This window comes from Calonectris borealis, chromosome 1, assembly GCF_964195595.1.
Source record: "Calonectris borealis chromosome 1, bCalBor7.hap1.2, whole genome shotgun sequence".
Classification (NCBI taxonomy): domain Eukaryota; kingdom Metazoa; phylum Chordata; class Aves; order Procellariiformes; family Procellariidae; genus Calonectris; species Calonectris borealis.
In genome coordinates this window covers 83,695,979-83,718,642 of record NC_134312.1, presented here as the reverse complement: position 1 = coordinate 83,718,642, position 22,664 = coordinate 83,695,979, and the positions used below count along the sequence as shown (strand labels likewise).

At 40.4% G+C, this 22,664-nt stretch overlaps 2 protein-coding genes across 13 annotated transcripts in view; one reads left to right on the top strand and one right to left on the bottom strand.

Annotated features, from left to right (window-relative positions):
* Nucleotides 1–4,404: 4,404 nt before the first annotated feature.
* Nucleotides 4,405–13,044, bottom strand: RAD51AP1 (RAD51 associated protein 1). Of its 3 annotated transcripts, none has more exons than XM_075162989.1 (9): nt 12,909–13,044; nt 12,009–12,058; nt 10,491–10,632; nt 9,560–9,669; nt 9,141–9,215; nt 8,331–8,483; nt 7,024–7,179; nt 5,995–6,129; nt 4,405–5,111 (listed from the first exon to the last, which is right to left on the bottom strand). In XM_075162989.1, exons 1-9 carry the CDS (start codon nt 12,926–12,928, stop codon nt 4,984–4,986), a joined length of 969 nt encoding a protein of 322 aa, XP_075019090.1. In that variant the 5' UTR covers nt 12,929–13,044; the 3' UTR covers nt 4,405–4,983. The 3 variants fall into 3 exon arrangements, with proteins under 3 accessions (XP_075019090.1, XP_075019101.1, XP_075019082.1); XM_075163000.1 differs by having other exon boundaries at nt 5,995–6,108; nt 12,909–13,030; XM_075162981.1 differs by having other exon boundaries at nt 5,995–6,141; nt 12,909–13,009.
* A 15-nt stretch (nt 13,045–13,059) lies between these two features.
* FERRY3 (FERRY endosomal RAB5 effector complex subunit 3) overlaps nt 13,060–22,664 on the top strand; it is a 28,966-nt gene continuing 19,361 nt past the window's right edge. For 6 of the 10 annotated variants that reach the window (XR_012675706.1, XR_012675702.1, XR_012675701.1 and 3 more), the window contains exons 1-7: nt 13,132–13,212; nt 13,886–13,991; nt 14,595–14,789; nt 15,067–15,212; nt 16,609–16,790; nt 21,343–21,442; nt 21,536–21,657. Coding sequence is in view for 7 of the 10 variants with exons in the window: in XM_075162950.1 (XP_075019051.1) it covers nt 13,949–13,991; nt 14,595–14,789; nt 15,067–15,212; nt 16,609–16,790; nt 21,343–21,442; nt 21,536–21,657 (788 nt within the window). In the remaining 3 variants the exon portion in view is untranslated. Of the gene's footprint in view, nt 13,213–13,885; nt 13,992–14,594; nt 14,790–15,066; nt 15,213–16,608; nt 16,791–21,342; nt 21,443–21,535; nt 21,658–22,664 lie in introns of all 10 variants that reach the window. The other 4 variants (XM_075162911.1, XM_075162931.1, XM_075162941.1 and 1 more) reach the window with 4 other exon arrangements.

The window sequence follows — 22,664 nt, the reverse complement described above, 5'->3', positions numbered from 1 at the left end:
GTATGTAGATAAATATTTTATAATAAGCACCTCAAACACTAAACACCAGCTTTTATCATAAAGATTACTCACATATTATATAATCTATTCCACTAATTTACAACTCATCAGTCACTACAACCAATTATTTGTCTAGCCCCAAGTCCCTCAATTATAATTGTATACAATGACTTTGTTTAATTCATATTTTTCCTAATGTTTGTTGTTTATGTCATTATTTACTTTTGTACACAGACTAGAAAACCAGGATGAAGAAAAATCATATTCATAACACTAATAAAACCCTATTTTGAGGAAGAGTACTTATTCTTCCAAAGCAAAATCTCTAACTCCTTCACCCCACTATGATACTTCAACACCATAGAAATAATCATCTGTGACCATGTTATCTCAGCTGTTCTCTGACCACCACAGAGGAATTCAAAATCGGTGCAAAATCCAGGCTTCATAAATACAGTGCTGATTTCCTTAGCACACTTTCAAATCTCATTAGTAAACAAAACTCCCACAGAAAATAAATGCAACTTTTTTATGGACTACAAATGTAGACTATGCAATGGAGCTCTTGAGCATGGATAAGAGTCAGTGAACATAAATGAGGAAGCTGGGTCCAAGAACTTGGTTTTCATTCTCCTGAATGCGATACGAGGCCTTGTAGAGGGATCTAGATAGATTGGAGCATTGGGCAGTGATTAATGGGATGAAATTTAACAAGAACAAATGCTGGATTCTGAGATGGAGTAACATCAGGCACAAGTATAAATTGGGAGAGGAGTGGCTGGAGAGCAGCCCTGCAGAGAGGGACCTGGGGGTGCTGGTTGACAGCAGGGCCAACAGTTGCATGGTATTTGGAGTTAGTGCGGCCTCACCTTGAGTGCTGTGTGCAGTTCTGGGCCCCACCATTTAAGAAGGACGTGAAGCTCCTTGGATGCGTCCAGAGGAGGGCAACAAAGCTGGTGGAAGGGCTGGAAGGCATGTCCTGTGAGGAGCGGCCAAGGACTTTGGGTTTGTCTGATTTGGAGAAAAGGAGGCTGAGGGGTGACCTCATTGCTCTCTACAACTTCCTGAGGAGGGGAAGTGGAGAGGGAGGTGCTGAGCTCTTCCCCCTGGTATCCAGTGATCGGACGCGTGGGAATGGCTCAAAGTTGCGTCAGAGGAGGTTCAGACTTGACGTTAGGAAACATTTCTTTACCAAGAGGGTGGTCAGACACTGGAACAGACTTCCTAGAGAGGTGGTCAATGCCCCATGCCTGTCAGTGTTTGAGAGCCATTTGGACAATGCCCTTAATAATATGCGTTAACTTTTGGTCAGCCCTGAAGTGGTCAGGCAGTTGGACTAGAGGATCATTGTAGGTCCCTTCCAACTGAAATATGCTATTCAGTTCTGTTCTGCTTTATTCATTCTGATGCTGGAGGTTCCAAATATACTCCTGCTGCAGGTCTGTTCAGCATCTTCTGAAACCCTGTGTCCAACCAAATCAGGAAGGCCGAGCCCTGGTCTTCCTTTATATCCTATTAGAATATTCTCCTTTAAATAATGCTCTCTACTTATTATTAGGAGTATCAAATCTAAAGTCTAAACCTTAATCCATTAAAAGGTACTGCAAAACCAGCAGTTCTTAAGAGTTGCTGTGGCAAAGCATCAATGTTAACTGCCAAGCTGTCATTCACGGATCCTAGCGCAGAGACACGTCTTCTGTGAAATGCCCAATCACCATTGTCTAAAACAGAGTCTCTGTGGCACAGAGAGCGAAGAGGTGCCATAGGTGTCTCCAAACACAGATTTATCCCACCAATCCGCAGTACTTAACTTTTTGTTTTGTAGGTTTCTGCTGGTCTTGTTTGTCTGGCGATTTCCTCCTCTCTTTTTGTGACATTGTAAGTACTCTCAAATAGAGTAAGTGAGAGATGCACTGCTGACATTGAACGTCCGGAGGTACATAAATCTGCAATTTCACGCTGCTGTGTCCCTAAATTTTAGCCATTTTCAGCTGGGTTTTTTAAGCTTGTCTCAGATCAAGCCTATGTATCAGTCTTGGAGCACGGTGTCTTCAGGCTGGTGGAATTCTGTGGAGTGTTTTTGTGATGCAGTCCTGTTCTGTATGACCAACCTGTGTCCTCGTGGGCATGGCAAACGAACAGCTCACACAGCTGCGCAAAGGCAGCTTTCAACGACCGTGCACTTGATTCCATCTCTAGGAATACCTGGAGTCACAATCAACGCTGGAAAAATCCTCTGCTGTTCTGAAGCAAGAGGTGATCTTTAGATGAGACAGGGTATCTACTCGCAGTCGTGACTTTGAGGGTGTTGGCAGCAAAGTTTACATCTACACATAGCGATCTCTTCTTTAACAATCCTGTTCTTACTTTTTTACTAGTACAGATGAAGTTCTAAAACAGCAAGTATGTGAAAACTGTAAACTCTGACATGCAAACCAACACACTGTCTGATTACTTTACAAATTGAAATCAAAACGCATTTCATATCATATCATTGTGCAACCACTGAAGAAATGATGCATGGACAATTCTATGTAGTGTTGTTTAAAACTTAGAGCAATGAGGGAACTGTAAATGTTATTTTGAGGAAAAAAAATTATTTTCCAAGGTTGAAAGCAGCTGGAATAACATAGACAACCTCTCTGTTACTAACAGAAAAAATAATTACAGCCCCTAAATCAATTTGTCTGCTTTTGACCATGTCCTTTAATAACCTAGGACATAAAATAAGTCATCTTTTATAAAAATAATCTCCACCTACCAGCAAGATCCATTTTCTTCAGATCAGGTACAGAGTAGCTTTGAAACATACAATCAGGAACATTTACTACTTCCCTTTCAAAAACTTTTTTTTTAATTGCCTATGTGGAGTTTTCACTCAGCAAAAAAAAAGTAGAGAAATACTGGAAAATCCTCATGAACTGGAAACCCATACAAACTTCAGAAGGGGCTCAAGGACAGGTGATAGACTGCAAATTATGTAATTTTTGAAAGATGCCAGGATTGAAACCAAAGAAACACAAATCTCAAATGTATGTTTTGTGGAGAAAAAAAAAAAAGAGATGAAAGGAGAGTGGGGGGAAAAGTGGGTTACTAAATCTAACAGCTGTAGATCTTCCTGAAGCACCATGGTGAGAAAATACTTTGCATTGTTACATAAATTTCCCTGTAGCAAGAAAACGCGCAACTACATGAAATCCATATTTATCCCTGAAAAAAATCATAAAAGCAAAACAATTCACGACAGTTTAATTTCAATAGAAAGAGACCTGGTGACTGCGATGCAGTGAGGGACCGTATAGCTGTTCTTTTGTGTGACCACTCCCAGCAGAAAGAAAAGGACTGAAGCATGAGTGGGGGGCAATAGTTTAGGACGCTGCAACGAACCACCCTGGCTTTCTGTGCTTCCTGGTTTGCTGCAGCTGCTTATCCACTGTACGCCTCTGGAAGGGGCTACCTGAGTAAGCACAAAGAAAGGGAATCAAGGAGAAGAATAACATAGTGTACATATCACATACTAGTTGTCACAAGCGTTATTCGTGGATACCTACCTTTCCTCCTGTGGGTACTCCTGCTTCATCCTTGTTTGGAAGCAGTTTAAAACTCATCAATGGCAACCTGCTGCAAACTTCTGTTTTTTTCATGTGCCATTTTAGCAAGCTAAGACAACTCACGAACAAGTCAGACAAGCACTAGAGAAAGCAGGCATGTGCCTCCCCTCCTAAACTCACTCATCCCAGCTCACTGGACCACACTTCATCAGGGCTACGTGATTCCATTCCAGGGGTCAGGCATCCAAAATGTGAATGATGCAAGATTATATATCACAACGCCCATGTTTCCTTGTTTCCGAGAAACAGATTTTCATCTACAGATTTCTTCTCATTCCTTCCATAAGGCAATATGCATATTGTTTTTAATAAATATGCATTTATTAGTATCTTGTTTTAATAATGTAAGTACTATACAGTTAGAAAGTAATTTTAGTTTTACTTTAGGCAGCACCATGCTTTTGTCTGAGTAATTACTCTGAATAGGGCTACATAATCCTTTGTTAACACAATTCACTCAGTCATGACCAGATCCCTTAAGTAATAAAGGGAGAAGTGCACCTGCTGTGTCATCTGACACAGTCAACATGCACAGATAGGAAATTATTTAGAAGTTTGAAAGCTCAGTCTCATTACTCAGTAACTATTCAACACTTTACAACAGCCACTAACTATGCATGGTACCACGGTCTTCAACGAAGACCAAGGAGCTCAAAGCAAAATCCTCACCGTCTGCACCTGGCTAATGCTGTTGACTTCCAATAAAATTATGCACATGCAAAAGTATTTGCCGGACTGTAGCCAAAATTTAGAAGTTATTTTCAAAATTAATAAAGTCAATTAATATGATTAATTAGACCATATAAAGTATTTTATTTTTGTTTTTTAAAAAATACAACATTCTAAAAAACATTTATATCTATAATACATAAAAATTTATTAAAATCCACATAAGACATGCAAACATTAATAGATTTTGAGAGAGTGGTGACAAACTTTCCAAAAAGGGCGTGGAAAGTGATAACTTCACTCTTCCAAGAAATATTTTTTAAACTGTGACTTTCACTTGTGTTAAGAATCCATTTGAGATATCAAATTCTATAACTGACATAGTGCTGTCTAGACTATTTTAATGCCAAGAGTTTGGATATCAGAGAATTAAAATTATCACAAACCCACATCTCTGAATATAATACATCAAAGAGCTGGTGTCACCTTGATGTCACCTTGATTAAATAATATTATTATTCAGTAGCACTTAAGAACGCCTAGCATTTTGCAGAATAAAAACTCATTATAGTATTAGGCACGTACATAAACCACAGTCCTCGAAAATGGATGATGCCATGAAGCTTTCGCTGCCCACCTTCTATTTATAAGCAAAACACCTTCCAAACTCTTTTCCTTCATGTGGCACCTTGTCACTGACCACTTAACTGCTGGTAGCACTGGGATGCAGTGGTTTGACTCTTGCTAGTCTGGAGAGGCCAAGTCTGAGACACTGAGTAGGTGACTTAACCGAAACGTATTTCATAGAGTTATTACTGCTTCCTGATGCAGCTGAAAATTTTAAAACAAAAAGAAGGTGTAAAAAGTTTAGAGGAAAAAAAAAATCATATGATTATTGTCTTTTTATAGTTTTCATAGCAGAACAAAAAAAGTATTCTAAAGATATTGCAAAAAGGTCTGAACAACATACCACAGAAGCACATGAAAATCAGCATACTCACCGGGAATCAATTTATTTGGGAGCCAATGCGACAGGTATGGTGCACAGTTTTAATTAACCAGCAACACACTGGAGCAACACTGGACAAGCACATAAAAAGTGTTCCCAGCGTATCATGCGTTTTCAGGTGCTCCACAGAGAATCACGCAATTGAAAACAATTCCAAATGGGAAAAGGAAGCTTGAAACAAAGGAGCCAAATAGAAAGAAACATGTACAGAAAAGAAGAGTAAATATGAAGGAAAATCAAAGAAAGAGGCAGGAGTCAGCAGCAGCATACTCAAACTCCTTATGAAAATAAAGCTTCTAAGCATTTGCTTTACTAGAGCAGTTAAAATACTTCAAAATTGTTCCAATATTATTTGTTTACAATAGGTAATAATGCAGCACGTACCAGAGATAAAGCAAGCTCTTAATAAGAGAGAAATGGCCACAAGACAATCTCTTGATTAAGATTTGATCCACACTCTGGAAAATATTTTATTATCCTCCCCACATAAAGGAGTTAAGGATAATGCTGTAAGAGGAAAAGAAGCATGGAAGTAGCTTTTCTTTCTTTTTTTTTTTTAAGTCTAAGGTCAAAAGAATACCTTTCATTATAGGAGGGCAGTAATTTTTCTGAAATACAGTTTATTTGTTTCTTTCCTTTTAGGAGAGATTCCTAAAAGCTTAAGTCAACTAATGTATCTGTTCATAGTTACAATCTTACAGGTACCTGGTGGTATCCATTTAGGCTTCTTGTCTGTTACAGGACTTGATGTATGTAAAGGCCTCCCAACTGGTTCTGAAGAACTGGACATCATCTTTTGTGTTGGCTCAGATTTTTGTTCTGTTATCCGTGAAGGAGAAACTACAGGTGATACTTAGTTGGAAAATAAAAGTGACCATAGAAAGATACTCTTTAGCAGAGAAATCATCACACTGCATAAGATGATAGATCACTGTACAGCACGAGCTCTCCAGATTGAGTAAAATAAAGAGTATATTACTCGACTGTCACATCTTTAACAGTATATATTTATACAGTCAGTCCTGTTATACTCTGACATTTCAACCCTGGTTTGAAAATAAGCAGTGTAACAATTTCTTGTTGAAGACCTGCCAGATATCAAATTTCTAAGAGGGAAGATTCTTCTGTCAGCTACACAAAGCAAACCATTCCTTGTCGTAACTGAAACTAATTTTACACTAAATTACATGTTGTAAACTTAGGTCTGAAATTAAAACACATTACTGAGTCAGACAAAATTAACACCATGATAAGAATTTTAAGCTATTTAAAGTAAATTGTGTTAGCAACACAGTGAACAATTAACTCTGAAGGGCATGCATATTTGATGTTTTTCACCAAGTGGTTAATAGAACTAGCATTGTTTAGCTATCCTTGAATTAAAAATTTATAAATGCAACTGCAAGAGGAGGCTCTGAGATTATAATTAAAAAAAAAAAATCCTCATATGACTCATATTTAACCTTTTCTTAAAAGCTAGATATAGTTATATAAAAAGAAATGAACTTTGTCTATTCACTTTTGTCTGCTTTTATTGTAAGGAGTGTTAGTTTACTACAAAGCATTTTTTTTTTTTTGGATTTTCTTCTACTCTCCTCCCTTTACTCTGCGTATAGTCATTTTCATCACAACCCTGCAGTCAGTCTGTTAGCCACATTTATCTATTTCTTCAGTGAAAATAAAAGGAACTTTTATAATAAAGAAGTCTATTTCAAATTCATAGTACAAACTTACGTGTAGTATTAATCTTGGATGTGGGAGTTTTCTTCTCTCTTTCAGCTGGCATCTTTTGTTTGTTTTTCTTTCTGTTTCCTTTGGCTTTCTTCTTTTCCATAGCAAAGTCTTCATCATCACCTTCACTATAATTTGAATCTTCTTCTGACTCCTCACCTACAGCAAGGAAAAGGGATGTAATCTCCTTTCAGGAAATACAATTTATTATTACCCCAGGGACTTCTAATCACATTCTGGACATGAAGAACCAGCATATATTAAGGACATAGTAAAACAAATTCGCAATTATTTATATGCTGAACTGAGAAAGAAATAGCCTCCATAAAACCATAAAACATTCTGTATTTACAGAATTCTTGCTCTGTACTTTAATAATGGAACACCCTAGTATAAACTGCATACAATAATGATTTTCACAGCCGAATTACCAATATTCCACGTGTGCAAGATGAAAAAGTTAAAATTATTTGGCAAGGCTTCTGATTTTTACATATTCTTAGTCATGACTAAGTGGGAAAGTGGGAAAACACTGTGTCTAATTTCAGCTGTAAGAAAGATTTTATAGATTTATTATTAAAAAAAACCCAGACAGCAGCAAAAATAGTTCTCTATCAACAGGAATATCTGGATTATTCCCCTGATATTCTATTTCACTGACAATTCTAGAAATACTTTCCAATAAACCTTGCAGTAAGGAATAAAAGAATGAATGCAGACACGTTAACTATTGGGAAATGAGAGAGAGACGTCTATCAGCTCTGCGGGCATTCAATACTATGCTGCTACCAGAAGCGAAGTATGAGGCTAGGGTGACCTCCAATGGGTTGCAGCACAGTTTTCTAAGAGTTCAGAATTGGAGGAAGGAAAGAAGGGAGGCTACTTATTTTTTTAAATAAGCTTAAACAAAGCCAATACTGAAAGCACTAACACCTGACACCACTCCAGAGTCACTGTTTTGATGCAAACCCCAGATAACAACTGGAAAAAAGAACAGAGGCTCTTTAAAGAGATGAAACTTTCCTGGACAAACAGGGTAGAATAACTTTGTTCTGACATACTGTGGCCAATGCAGAGAAGAACTATCGTTTCTGCCAGTTTGAGGAATGTGTATGAATAAGCTCCAATGTTTAGATTTAGTGTCAAAGTGCAATTGAGATGCCACTAGTATTAAAAGATAATGGTTCAGTAAGGGGGGGGCGGGAAGATACCGTAGAAGCAGTATGCATTTCACTGAAAATATAAACTACATGTAAGGCATCACATTCAAAGCACATCTAAGGAGAGGGTTTTTACAGAGAAGAACTTACTGGGTGCAGACTCTGGCTCAGAGTCAGTAGCGTGCTCGCCGTCATCACCGTCACCGGTCAGTAACTTCTTCTGATGTGCTAGAACTTTAGATGCTGCTGTCCTTTGCCTACAGTCACCCCTAGGTACATCATCATCCATAACCTGATTGAGACCTAGAAAACAGAAGGTGGTCTAATTAATTCAAATTCACAGTAAATCTATTCTCCTTCTCAAAAAGAAGCAGGTATTTGAGTCCCCAGAATTAGTTTTTGTGATTTTGAAGTATACTATACAGAAGCATATCATCGGCACTTTTCTCATGTGATTCTCATTTTACTCTTTTAACTGACCAAACTGTACCTTCTGTTTGTGAAAGTTATCAATATTTATCTGTAATCAAACTAACGAAAGGACAGAAGACCAAAAATAAAACTGGAAAATGAAAAAATTTCAATGGCACAGCAAACATTTTGGTCACATTTATTTGATGCTTAGGCGTTATGGACCCGTTAAGGAGTTGAGTTACTTCTTGAAGAAGTAAATAAACTCAGCATCTAAAATCATCACGTCTGTTGCTTTTTCCAACTAACTTTTAATGATCTGTAACAATCTCATTCAGCAGTCCACAGATTTTCCCATTTTAAGACTGGCACAAAATTTTTAATGAAAAAATTAATGAATCCTTCATCCTTCAGTCTGCATTTAAGATACAAGACTCTTTTTTCCACGTACATGAAAAACAGAAACCAATGGAAACAAAGAAGAGATAAGCTACTTAAATGTATCTTGAAATGCTATTTCTGAAAAGACAGAGTATGAGAACAACTTACCTAGAAGTTCACTGTCTACACTGCAGTTGGAAAAAAGAGGTCTCCTGTGTACATTTTCCGATTCAATATTCTTACCTGTTTTAGGATCCAGAAAACAAACAAACAAAAAATAATATAAAATATTAGTATACAAAAACCACATTATAAAAAGTCAAGATATTAAGAAATGAAAATAGCTAACGTTTTTATCTGTCTCTAATCAAACTATATGTTTGGAAGAACTTAGAGAAGAGTTCTTTTCCTCACAGAAAAAACCCAAGAACATAAGACAACAGGCACTACCTAGAAATTCTCATTTCCTTATCATGACATCTTGAAATAAAACATGACTTTCAACCTATTTCACTGTAAAATAAATTAAGTCACGTTCAAATTCACTACATATAAATAAAGAGTGTTGCATTGAACTGTAAAATAACCTTGTTCTTCTGAATTTTGCACCTCAAGGGTATTTGCAGATTTTTCTTTGATGGATAAGGCTAAGGCGACTTCCAAGTCTCTTTGATAAAGTTTGTCATCCAAGGATATCCTGGAAAAAAAACCCCAAATATGCTAAACAGTAAAACAATAACATGAGTGTTATAGATCTACTTCTGACTCGCTGAACTTTTTAAAATTCAAATACTTGTAAAGAGATTAATATTTCAGTACATACTTATAGCACATCATATTATGCATATTACTTCCTGAAAAGATTTAGACAAAGTATACACTAATATTTAAAGTACACTACACTTAGAAGTATTATGATTGCAAAACATTGTGTGTGTGTATATATATATACACGAGCTAATAACTGGTATTATCACAGAAAAAGGTGATTACATTTGCTTGAAATACCACACTGAAATGTAACATTCATATACAAATTTACCACCAAAATAATCAGATTTCTTTTTTCATTGACATTGACTTTGTATTTTCTATCAAACTTTCAATATGTTCTTTTTTAGGGAGTCAAACTTGTCTTTATATTTCTCAGTTTCACGAGTCCTCAGTAACACAGAATTGTTACAGTTATTTTGCCCTGTAGAGATATCAAGACAAGATCAAACATGCAAACCTGTTTCTGCACCTATGCAGGCCGCTTGCTGGAGTTTTTTTAGAGTTGTAACAAAATAGACATAGCTCACTACCAAACTCAGGCACGTTTTCCTGACTCTATGCATAGCCACATTTTCCCTGATTTGCAACTATACCAATAAAGCTGAAAATCTTTATCACACTAACATGTTAGTTGTTTATTCTCAGCTGCTTAAAACTCTAGGGAAAACAAAAAAAGAAAAAAACCAAATACTGTTATTGAAATCCAGCTTTACACAGAGTTGACCGCATTTCAACATTTCTTACCTTTTACTAGGCGTCTGCTTTTGTGACGGAGTCAATTCTTTGTGTGGCTGTTTTTGCTTCTCTTTTTTCTCCTTCTTTGGTTCCTTGAGCTGTGTTCTGGATTTTTTGCTTGAAGGTGCAGCTATACATGCAAAGTCTTCATCTGTTTGGGAAACAGCAACAAGCTTTAATGAGCCTTCCTATATTCTTCCATATGGCCAAGAGAAGTCATTCAACTTGATTTCATCACACACTGAAAATATACCAGAGATAACCTTTTTGAAATTAATTCTATTTTTAAATTAATTTAAATTAATAAATTCTATAACTATACTGTTCTTAAATGTATTTTAAATGAAAATCTAACAAGATGTCTTTTGCATATGCTTTTATTCAGGAGGTAATGATTTGTTTTTATTACCAATAAGGCAATAAAGCTTCAATGTCCAATGTGTTACCAGATTTTCAATAACTAGAAGTTCACCTTTTGATATGCTGAACAGCAATCAATTATAATAGTAATTGCAGTCATTAAACAGATTTGAGTTCTTGGTGTTTCGGGAATTGTTCCCCTTAATGACTCCCATTCTTAAAAAATGTAGGCTGCTCCCCTTTTTCTACCATTTTCATATTGCCTCTTACAAAATGCAATGCATTTCTCCAATTTTCAAAGAAATTTAGAAGGCATGAAAACTGCCTTTCTTCCAACTGAAGACATTGGAGATCACAGTGCAAAATAAGGAAAAAAAAAATCATCTTCAGTATTCTCTAAATGATGGAGAACCTTAGATAAGATTACTAATGTTTCTGAGAATTTACACTTTTCTTATTACAAATGGTCACATATAAACTAAGAAAAGTCATGCACCACATTTAAACTAAGAAACTGCATTAATCCATATGATTCACACAAGACCTTCAACATTATTTATTTTTGCCTTCCCCTTCCCACCAATTCAAACTGTTCCCTGTATCCTGCAAACAGCATGGGAAAAAAAAACCATGAAAGCAAACAAATTCTGTAAGAAAAATGCGTAACACCCATTAGGCTTAGAAGTAAGGGAGGACTGTCATGAAAACGAATAGCCTGCAATCTATTTTTCTTATCAATGGAACTCAAAATTTGACTGCTATGTCCTTACCCAAAACCCATCAGATACAGAGCTGTAGGAGAAACATTAGATCTACATACAGATGATTCACGCTTCCTTTATATTCTGATTTACAATCCTGCGCACTGATAATCAGGAGGACACGGAGCAACCAATTACCACCGAAAACTGAGGCAGGGGAAAAAATAGATTTTCCTGCAACAAGACAATGTATTTACCAGTTTCCTGACATACTGTTGTTATACTCTGGCTTACAGCCATCATATTCTTGTTGAATTAGGATATTTAATCTGTGCCCAGATTACTTCCAGTGAAAACACTTAACAGCCTTCCCAATGAACTAATTCATTAAAGACACTCTGATCATGTTTTGGGTGGTGGCATTAGTGTTTGGCATTTTTGTTTTGTACAAGAACATGCCGCTTACCATCATCTTCCAGATCACCAAATTGAGAATAATCAACAATTTTCTTGTTCCTGTGGCAAAAAAAATACACTATTAATCCTTTTAGATTGATCACCTTGACTTGCTAACGCTTGATTTTTGGGTAAGTCATATGTTTTACAAGAAAAAAGCAACACATGTTCAAATGTACATATAACCAGTGCTACTGTATACAATATGGTTATTCGGAATAGCTTCTAGATTTTTTAAAATCTGAAAATAACAGTGCTTTTTGTTGCTCTCATTGTGGGAGCACTGTATTCTCCTCACGTACACACCGTCTCAGAGCTGCTACTGTGCAACTGGAATTACTTATCTCCCGGGTCACCTTAGGCACCTGAAACGTGCTTTCCGTGCACCTCCTAGGCCGTTTCCTACGCGACACCGCCGCCGGTGCAGGTGTTATCCTACCCGGAGCGGGCAGAAGCAGCGCTTTCAAGCCCACCCCTCAGCCAGGGATCCACCCAGGGACGCCACCCACCGCGGCTGCTCTTCCCGGGACACCGACGCTCCCGCCGCCCGCCCCAGGAAGAAGCCCCGCGCTTCCTTCCAGCTGGAAGGCAAACAGCCCAGGCCCGTCCTCAGGCCCGGCGCTACAACAGGCCGCGGAGAAGCTGGGACTGGAGGCGCGGGGCTCTGACGGGGCCCGCCTGAGCGGCGGCCGCGGGGGTGAGGGGAGGAGGGGACCCGCCCGCTCCCTCAGCGGGCAACGGCCGGCGGCGCCGCGCGCGCGCCGGCGGCTTTCTAGGAAACGCCACCCAGCGCCGCTGGGCGCGAGCTCCCGGCGCCCGCGCGCCTCGGGGCCGGCCGGCCGGCCGAGCGGCGGCGCCGGCGGCTCGCGCCCCGCGCCCCCCACCCCACCGGGCTCCGCTCCGCACGCACCTCCGCACCGGCCGCGCCATCCCCGCTCCGGGCGGCGCGCGGCGGCCGACGGCCGCGGGGGCGGGGCACACGCGCCGGTGACGATCCGCTGCCCCGCCCCCTCCCTTCTTGAGCGTCGGCAGCACCCACAGGAGCGTGGGTGCCGGCTCGGCACATTCGCCACAAAGCGGGCGGGTGCCGAATCTGCGGCTCTGGATGCGGAGGTTCTAACGGGGAGGCGGGAACCACTCGGCGTCGCCGCCTTCCTCAGCGGCCGAGCCCCCCGGCGCCGCCGCCCGCCCTCACCTGCCCGCCCGGGACCCAGGTGAGCGAAGAGGGAGGAGGACGCCGCTCCTACCCTGCGCGGCGGGGGAGGCGGCTCCTGTCCCTGTGGGCGCTGCCGCATCCGAGCTGAGGGGCTGTGTTTACCCTGGGGTTTTGGAGCCTTCCCGGGGGGAAGGGGGACGGGATCCTGCAGGCCTTTCCCTCCCGCCGCCAGCTTTGCTTCTGCTTTTTCAGTAACGGGAGCTAATGCTGCTTCTTTTGGCGTGGGCCACCGGCCTGGCACCCCAGAGCCTGCGGTGGAGCTGAGGGCACAAGCGCCGGGTTTGGAAAAGGGGTTTGGCCCCTTTCTCTGCTGGGGCAGGCCGGCTGCTCAGCTGCGCTAGGGTCACCTCCTCCCGCCCTTTTCCTCCCCACTAAACCTTGCCTTGTCAGGGAGTGGCAGAAAGACCTTCCTCAGTTTTGTTTTTGAAGTGGTGCTGTTTAAATCCCTCTCCGCGACGGCCAGTTTTAGCTTTGGTTGCCCTGAGATTTTTGTTGCTGTCGTGAAGCAATTTGTAACTAATTCATTTAATCCGTTTCCAAATGTAGGAAAAATGTTCACAAAAAAAACCCACAACCCTATAAAATGGTCCCATGAATTTTGCTGTGGAAAATACACTTTTTTTTTTTTCTTTCGTTTTCTGCTTTTCTTCTCCTTGAACCGTGTTTTTTAGCACTGGGGAGATTTCAGCTGGAGTAATGTGTCCAGCTTTGCAGGTAATGTTCACAGAAGAGGAATGTGTGGAAGAGCCCTAGTGGAGGGAAAAATTACTGACACAGGTATGTGCTCCCATCCTGTATTTTCATCCTGTAGACAGTTCGCTTGCTTTTCTTTTGGCTTATTTTTAATGATATTATTTAAAAATATTTACAATCTATCCTAAAGCAGGTTACAAAATGACAAAATAAGCTTTTTCTAAAAATGATTGCGAACTTCTGCTCCCCCCCCAAGTCTACCACCCACAGAAAGGAGGAAATCAAATCCTAATGCACTGTGAAGGATTTCAGATTTTGACATACATGGCAGCAGTTACAGTGTCTCAGTTGAAGTTTGCTATTTATGGGGATTCCTTCTGTTCTGGTTCTGCCTTTAAGTTGGGATACTTATTCTGTAATTTGTAAGAGTAATTACCCAAATTCATATATTGATATACTCAATTACAGTTTAGAAGCATTCACTGTTTTGGAAACTGGTATTTATGCTTCAGTTCCAATCTATGTATTTGGAAGTCAAAATTGAGGTGAGTATCTATGACAAATTTGGTGGTTTAAGTTTTCTTGCCAGAAGCTGTTAATTATTAACAAAGCCATGTTCTTAGTTAGCATTTTTTTACTTATGATTTTACAAGAATGTAACTCATGTTATTTTCATTTCTAATGCAGGAAATCAACTCAAGAAGATGAAGCCTAATAAAGGAAAGACCTGCACTAGGGAGAGAGACTATGTGTACAAATTCAATGCTGGAAATCAACATTTAGTGCTTACCGTGCCTCTCAAATTCCCTGTGCAAGAGAATATTAGTCATTTGCATGGACGTCTAATGCTTCTGCACAATCTACCATGCTTTATAGAAAATGGTGAGAATTGCTTTCTTAAATTAGTTTCTTACATCCATGTCCACAAGTGTCTTACAACCTGCTTTAAGAAACAAAAAGAAGGGTATTTACTAGAACAGTCTTAAAAAAGTTGTTTTTAAAACAACAAAACATTGAAGAAAATTACTGTCAGTACTAGCAAGTGAGGTGCCCAATTAAAAGGTTTTCAGAAAAACTTTATTTGTATGTTTCCTAGATGATTACTGATACTTCCACTGACGTGTTTTGTTGATGGACCATTCTCTTCTTGTTATAACAGACCTGAAGCAATCTCTTAATAAGTTCATAGAAGAGGAAACTATAAAAGATTATGATAGAGAAGCTGAAATGGCTCTGGAAGCAGTTAAATCAGGAAAAGTAGACATAAACCAGCTGGCAGATACTTGGGCTAAATCTTACAAAGAGGTAAGATTAAGGCTGAAAAGTTAATATTCAGGACTTGCTCTGTGAGCGTGTGTGTGCATGTGCAGACATAATCACATCTGTGAAGATGCAAAATTACACTGAAATTCACTTTTACTGATCAATTCTTACAATTTTTTCTTTTTATCTGAAAGTGATCATTAAGTCTTCATCCTACAAGTTCTCAGTCAAGTTTTTTTCTGAATTTAATAGACTCAAAAGATACAAAATTGAGAGGTAAATAGCTTGTGATACTCAAACAAAAATAGGCATAAGGGTTATAGTGCATTAGAATCAAAGCAAGAGATAGTAAAGTGGTACTCCTATCCTAAATGTCCATAATAGCAATGAAGACTCCAAAGAGAAAGTGTATCTTTGGGGGAGACTTTTCAGCTCATTTTCTGAGTTCATGTGACTATTTTACATTATTTAGCGATGATGAGGCTTTAGCTGGAGTAATGCATCCAGTTTTGTATGTGATCTTTAAAATAGAGGAATGCAAAAGAACTGGAGGAGTCTTAGCAAAGAGAAAAAAAGAATGACAGAAATTGCAGCATTTGAGGAAAAGTTTATAGTTGAATTTGTATGTCATGGAATATAGAAGAATGTTGTGAAAAATTCCAAAACATATGTCTGTTTTAAAGAGAATTGGAAGCAAATTATCTGCCTGAATGAACATCAACAAAATGAAATTACCTTAACCTTTAAGAAGGGAAAATCTGTCTTGGGTGAGCATGGGAATGTGATAAAACATTGAAAGAGTTGACAATCTTCTGTGCTAGCAGTTTCTATGAATAGGTTAGCCTGAGTGTAAGGGTGAGGATTAGATCATTTCTTGACATTTCTAACCTATACTTCAATGATACAATCTCAATTTGTCAGCTGAATCCAGTGGGAATGATTGCAATGTTTCAGTATAAAGGAGCTTGCAAAACTGGCATCTTTGGGCTATTCTTTGTTCAATAAAAATGGCTTTTCTTAAATCAGTGTTGTTGATCAAATTCTAGTGACATCAGAGGTTAGTCATCCTTTCTAGCAAAACATCTTTCTGTGCACAGCTGGTGTTTTGGCCCCTGTCTAAAATTCATCAATTGCAAATATTTTTGTAGATATTATTGTTCTTTCCAAGTTGGTGATGGCTGAAAATTGGTAATTCCTCACTGTAGTCAAAACCTGAATGTTTCTGCTGTTAGTTGCTTTGAGAGAGAAAGAATATGGGAAGGGAGAAGATGTTAAAGCTAAAGCAGAATACAGAAAGCTCAAATTAAGAAAGATAATTCATATGTGTTGAAGGTTGTGCAACAGTGTGCATGCCCAGTAGGTTTTGCCCCACCATTATGAGGGATCCTTGTATGTCCTAAAAGGTATCATATGCTTTAAAATATCTTACAATTTTTAGACAACATTAGAATATGCAAAACCTGAAGAAACCAGCTGGGATGAAGATTTTGCAGATGTTTATCATGACCTGATACATTCTCCAGCTTCTGAAATGCTGTTAAACTTGGAACACAATTATTTTGTCAGTATCTCAGAATTAATAAGTGAAAGAGATGTGGAATTGAAAAAACTACGGGAAAGGTATTCCTTCTTTTTTCTTTTTCTATCTTATTAAATTGGGGTGCATGCCACTGGGGGTATACAACTAGTAGGACAACGTGTGTCAACTTGTATTTGTCTATGTAAGCCCTATTTTAGTTTTGTTTCCCTCTCTAAAGTCATATAAATACTTAGCCTATATTGTTAGGGTCACCTATCTTATACTCTCCTCAGTCACTGAAAATAATAAAAGCTAAGGCCATCAAAGTAATACAAGGTTTGATTTCCGTTGTTCTATTCACGTTGTAAGTGGTACAGCAACATAAAGTGCTTAGGATATTTAGAAAATAAAGTATATGTACGTACCATGTTTTGCCTTTGTTATGATGTAATTTAAATGAAAAATTGGAACTTCCATGGGGTGAAAAGATGAGCAAAAGACTTGAACTAACTTTAAATCAGAACCTGTTGAATTTCAAATTTAGGAAAGTCTATATGGGAACCTGAGTTTCTGAATAAGCTTGAATAGCTGTAGGTGGCTGCTTTGTCCACAAGAGGGAACACATACAATGTGGAGTTTTCTTTTTCTTTTTGAGACTAATTAGGTTAAGGGAAATGAATGCACACAGATATAGGTATAGTATAGATACTAAATGCTAGAGAAGTTTGTGAGATGCCAGGATATTCTAAGTAAGTATGTTTTAGCATTCTAAGTGGCAATATTCCTCTTGAGTTGTGTTTGTTTAAGCTCACATTATACAATGCATACCTGTTTATATAGTTTCTTCTATACTGAATCTTAGAATCATAGAATAGTTTGGATTGGAAGGGACCTTTAAAGGTCATCTAGTCCAACCCCCTTGCAAGGAGCAGGGACATCTTCAACTCGATCAGGTTGCTCAGAGCTCCGTCCAACCTGACCTTGAATGTTTCCAGGGATGAGGCATCTACCACCTCTCTGGGCAACCTCTTCCAGTGTTTCACCACCCTCATGGTAAAAAATTTCTTCCTTATATCTAGTCTGAATCTACCCTCTTTTAGTTCAAAAGCATTCCCCTTTGTCCTGTTGCAACAGGCCCTGCTAAAAAGTTTGTCCCCATCTTTCTTATAAGCCCCCTTTAAGTACTGAAAGGCTGCAATAAGGTCTCCCCGAAGCCTTCTCTTCTCCAGGCTGAACAACCGCAGCTGTCTGAGCCTTTCTTCATAGGAGAGGTGTTCCAGCCCTCTGATCATTTTCGTGGCCCTCCTCTGGACCTGTTCCAACAGGTCCATGTCTTTCCCACGCTGAGGGCTCCAGAGCTGGATGCAGTACTGCAGGTGGGGTCTCACCAGAGCAGAGCAGAGGGGCAGAATCACCTCCCTCGACCTGCTGGCCACGCTTCTTTTGATGCAACCCAGGTTACAGTTGGCCTTCTGGTCTGCAAGCACACATTGTCGGCTCACGTCCAGCTTTTCATCCATCAGTACCCCCAAGTCCTTCTCAGCAGGGCTGTTCTCAATCCCTTCATCCCCCAGCCTGTACTGATACTGGGGGTTGCCCCGACCCAGGTGCAGGACCTTGAACTTGGCCTTGTTGAACCTCACGAGGTTCACACAGGCCCACTTCTCGAGCTTGTCCAGGTCCCTCTGGATGGCATCCCGCCCCTCAGGAGTGTCAACTGCACCACTCAGCTTGGTGTCATCTGCAAACTTGCTGAAGGTGCACTTGATCCCACTGTCTATGTCATTGATGAAGATATTAAACAGTACTGGTCCTAGTACGGACCCCTGAGGGACACCACCTGGCACTATCTCCATGTAGACATTGAGCCGTTGACCACTACCCTCTGGATGCGACCATCCAACCAATTCCTCACTCACCAGACAGTCCACCTGTCAAATCCATATCTCAGTTTAGAGAGAAGGATGTTGTGGGGGACCGTGTCAAAGGCCTTACAGAAGTCCAGATAAACGACATCTGTAGCCCTTGCCACGTCCACTGATGTAGTCACTCCATCGTAGAAGGCCACTAGGTTGGTCAGGCAGGACTTGCCCTTGGTGAAGCCATGCTGGCTATCTCAAATCACCTCCTGTCCTCCATGTGCCTTAGCATAGCTCCCAGGAGGATCTGTTCTGTGATCTTCCCAGGCACAGAGGTGAGACTGACTGGCCTGTAGTTCCCCAGGTCTTCCTTTTTTGCCTCTTTAAAAATGGGGGTTATGTTTCCCCTTTTCCAGTCAGCAGGAACTTCACCGGACCGCCACGACTTCTCAAATACAATGGATAGTGGCTTAGCAACTTCATCCACCAGTTTCCTCACGACCCGTGGATGGATCTCATTGGGTCCCATGGATTTGTGCATCTTTAGGTTCCTTAGATGGTCTCAGACCCGATCTTCTCCTACAGCGGGTGGCTCTTCATTCTCCCAGTCCCTGCCTTTGCCTTCTGCAGCTTGGGCGGTGAGGCTCGAGCACTTGCCAGTGAAGACTGAGGCAAAAAAGTCATCAAGTACCTCAGCCTTCTCCATATCCCGGGTAACCAGGTCTCCCATTTTGTTCTGGAGAGGGCCCACATTTTCCCTAGTCTTCCTTTTATCCCCGACATACCTATAGAAGCTTTTCTTGTTGCCCTTTATGTCCCTGGCCAGATTTAATTCTATTGGGGCTTTAGCTTTCCTAACCTGATCCCTGGCCAATTCGGACAATTTCTCTGTATTCTTCCTGGGCTACCTGTCCTTGCTTCCACCCTCTGTAGGCTTCCTTTTTGTGTTTGAGTGTGTCCAGGAGCTCCTTGTTCATCCATGCAGGCCTCCTGGTGTTTTTTCCCGATTTCCCCTTTGTTGGGATGCATCGCTCCTGAGCTTGGAGGAGTTGATCCTTGAATATTAACCAGCTTTCTTGCACCCCTCTTCCCTCCAGGGCTTTGTCCCATGGCACTCTACCAAGCAGATCCCTGAAGAGGCCAAAGTCTGCTCTCCTGAAGTCCAGGGTAGTGAGCTTGCTGTGTGCCCTCCTCGGTGCCCTGAGGATCTTGAACTCCACCATTTCATGGTCACTGCAGCCAAGGCTGCCCTTGAGCTTCACATTCCCCACCAGCCCCTCCTTGTTGGTGAGAACAAGGTCCAGCATAGCACCTCTCCTCATTGGCTCCTCTCTCACTTGGAGAAGGAAGTTATCATCAACTCACTCCAGGAACCTCCCGGATTTTTTATGCCCTGCCATGTTGTCCCTCCAACAGATATCAGGATGGTTGAAGTCCCCCATGAGGACCAGGGCTTTTGAACGTGAGGCTGCTCCTATCTGTTTATAGAGGGCCTCATGCGCTCGGTCTTCCTGGTTGGGTGGCCTATAGCAGACCCCCATCGTAATGTCACCTGTCCCTGCCCTCCCTTTAATCCTGACCCATAAGCTCTCAGTCAGCTCCTCATCCATCCCCAGGCGGAGCTCCATGTACTCCAGCTGGTCGTTGACATAGAGGGGGACACCCCCTCCTTGTCTCCCCTGCCTGTCCTTCCTAAAGAGCCTGTATCCCTCCATCCCAATGCTCCAATGGTAGCAGCCATCCCACCATGTCTCTGTGACGCCAGTAAGATTGTAGCCCTGCAGGCGCGCACACGTCTCTAACTCCTCTTGTTTATTCCCCATGCTACATGTGTTTGCAAAGAGGCATTTAAGTTGGGCCCCCGATGAAGCTGCATTTTACGTATCTCTAATTTGGGGATAAATGTTGCCGCTAATGTGTTAGCAAAACTTCTTGCTGCTTATTGACTCTTCTCAAGTATGCATCTAGAAGAAAGATCACTTAATCCTAAAAGCAGTAATGTTGTAGAGCTCTAGTGTGATGTAGCTGTGTATTGACTCTGGTGGAATTTATCATACCTATTTGTCGTAATCAAAAAACTCCGTATGTCGGTGACAGCTGAGACTATCCCAGTCAAGCATAGGTGTTGTTCTGTTTACACAGGAGCTGACTTGGAATCCCTGACCCTCAACTCAAATTTGTTTTGTGGATATTCATTGCTAAATCTGTGCTAGGGTAAATCAATTCCTTGCTGAAGAAAGGGCTGAATGTGAAAGACTAAGTGAAGCCAGGGATTAAGAAGGCTGAGGTATTGGATGAGCTGATGATAGCAGGGCAGCCCTTTAACTCCAGGTCCCCTTGTTGAATGTAACTTGATCTAGAAGCTCATCGGACTATTAAAAACAGGTGTGTTTAGCCTACTTCCTGGTGTTTACCTGTCTGCATCATCAGTGGTTGGGGCGGGAGGAAAGCAAGGGACTGAGTAGGTCCATTTCAAAAACTCTTCTAATGATAAGGATAGCGAAGTGCTGTATTAGAGTATCCGGAGATACTGTCGTACATTCTTTTGAATATCTGTGAGGGCAGACTTTAAGTCTATGAATTCCAATTCCAAAATGAGCAGATGGACAAAGTACTGCATGGCGTATCTTTCAGCTATGTGTTCAGTTGTATCTCTGCTTGTGATGAGCATTGACCAGCTGACTGATACAGCTGATCATTGTATCAGTAACATTGTATCAACAACAATGGGTGTTCTTCTGCCAGTTTTTTGAAAGTGTTGCTTATTGTAAATCTATGTTTGCTTCTCTTTCAGACAAGGAGCTGAAATGGATAAGGTGATGCAGGAGCTAGGGAAATCACTAACAGACCAAGATGTAAATTCATTAGCGGCTCAGCATTTTGAATCTCAGCAGGTAAATTAAATTCAGTGAACTTAATATGTCATGTAAATAATTGTCTTTAAAAGAAAACCCAAAACACTCAAATTATCACTGTCATATTGTTAGGATTTGGAGAACAAATGGACCAATGAATTAAAACAGTCTACTGCTATCCAGAAGCAGGAATATCAGGAGTGGGTGATAAAGCTTCATCAGGACCTAAAGAATCCCAACAACAGCTCAATCAGGTACTTAATTCCTCTCTGATGCTTACTTCCATCTGTAATAGTTCAAAGGACTTGCTTTTATATAATCTTTATTTCAGATTAGCCATTTAAATAGGATAATCAAAGCAAATCGAAGGCAAATAAACCATCATAATTAAATATTTATATTTTTAGGAATTTCTTCATTGTGTAATGTTATAACCTTTCTGTACCAGGAAGTGTTGTAATGCACTAAACTACAACTTGAGCTGAATGGGGTTTCCTCCTGTTTTGCCTTTATTTACAATGTCTATCTTTAGCACTATTTCACAAGGCTTTCTGTTACCACTTAAGGATGTTCTGCAGAATAATTGTAGCTTAATAAATGGTAACAGTATCACACATTTTGAATTAATAAGCCTCTTTTTTTCTTTTTTTTCCTCTTCTTTTTTTTTTATGTATATATCACTGGACAGCTAAAAAAATGGAATTTTTTAGTGTGAACACTTGTGGTGAGAGTTGAATGATAAGCTTTCTGATTGAGGAAATAGCAGGGAAATCTGAATTTGTAACTTGGGAGATCCTTATTCTTTATCATTAGTAACCACCACCTTTGCTACTAATAGGAAAAGAGAAGGAGTAAAACCTGAGGCTTTCTCATGCCTCACATTAGTAGAAAAGCCTGTCTGAGTAGATTTAGGTGGATGCAGCAAGGAATTTATGGGAAACACAATGCCTTTGAACAAAGTGGATGCCAGTGGTAAGAGGAGGCAGGCATGGATCATAATGTGTGAAATATTTCATCACTTTCTCTTAAGTGTTTCCTTTTGGAATAAGGAAGCCGAGTGTATGGAACATGAGGGAAGAGAGAGGGGAGTGAAAATATATTGGAAAATGATGCTGTATGTTTAGATTCCTCAGGTTTTTGTGAATTTATGTTTTGGAAGTCTTTTGCAGTTCTCGGGTTAGTCCCAGAATGTCCTAGCATAGCTCACAAGCAAGCTGGCCTCTTTCTAACCTAGTGACCAGCTAAAACATCACTACAGTAG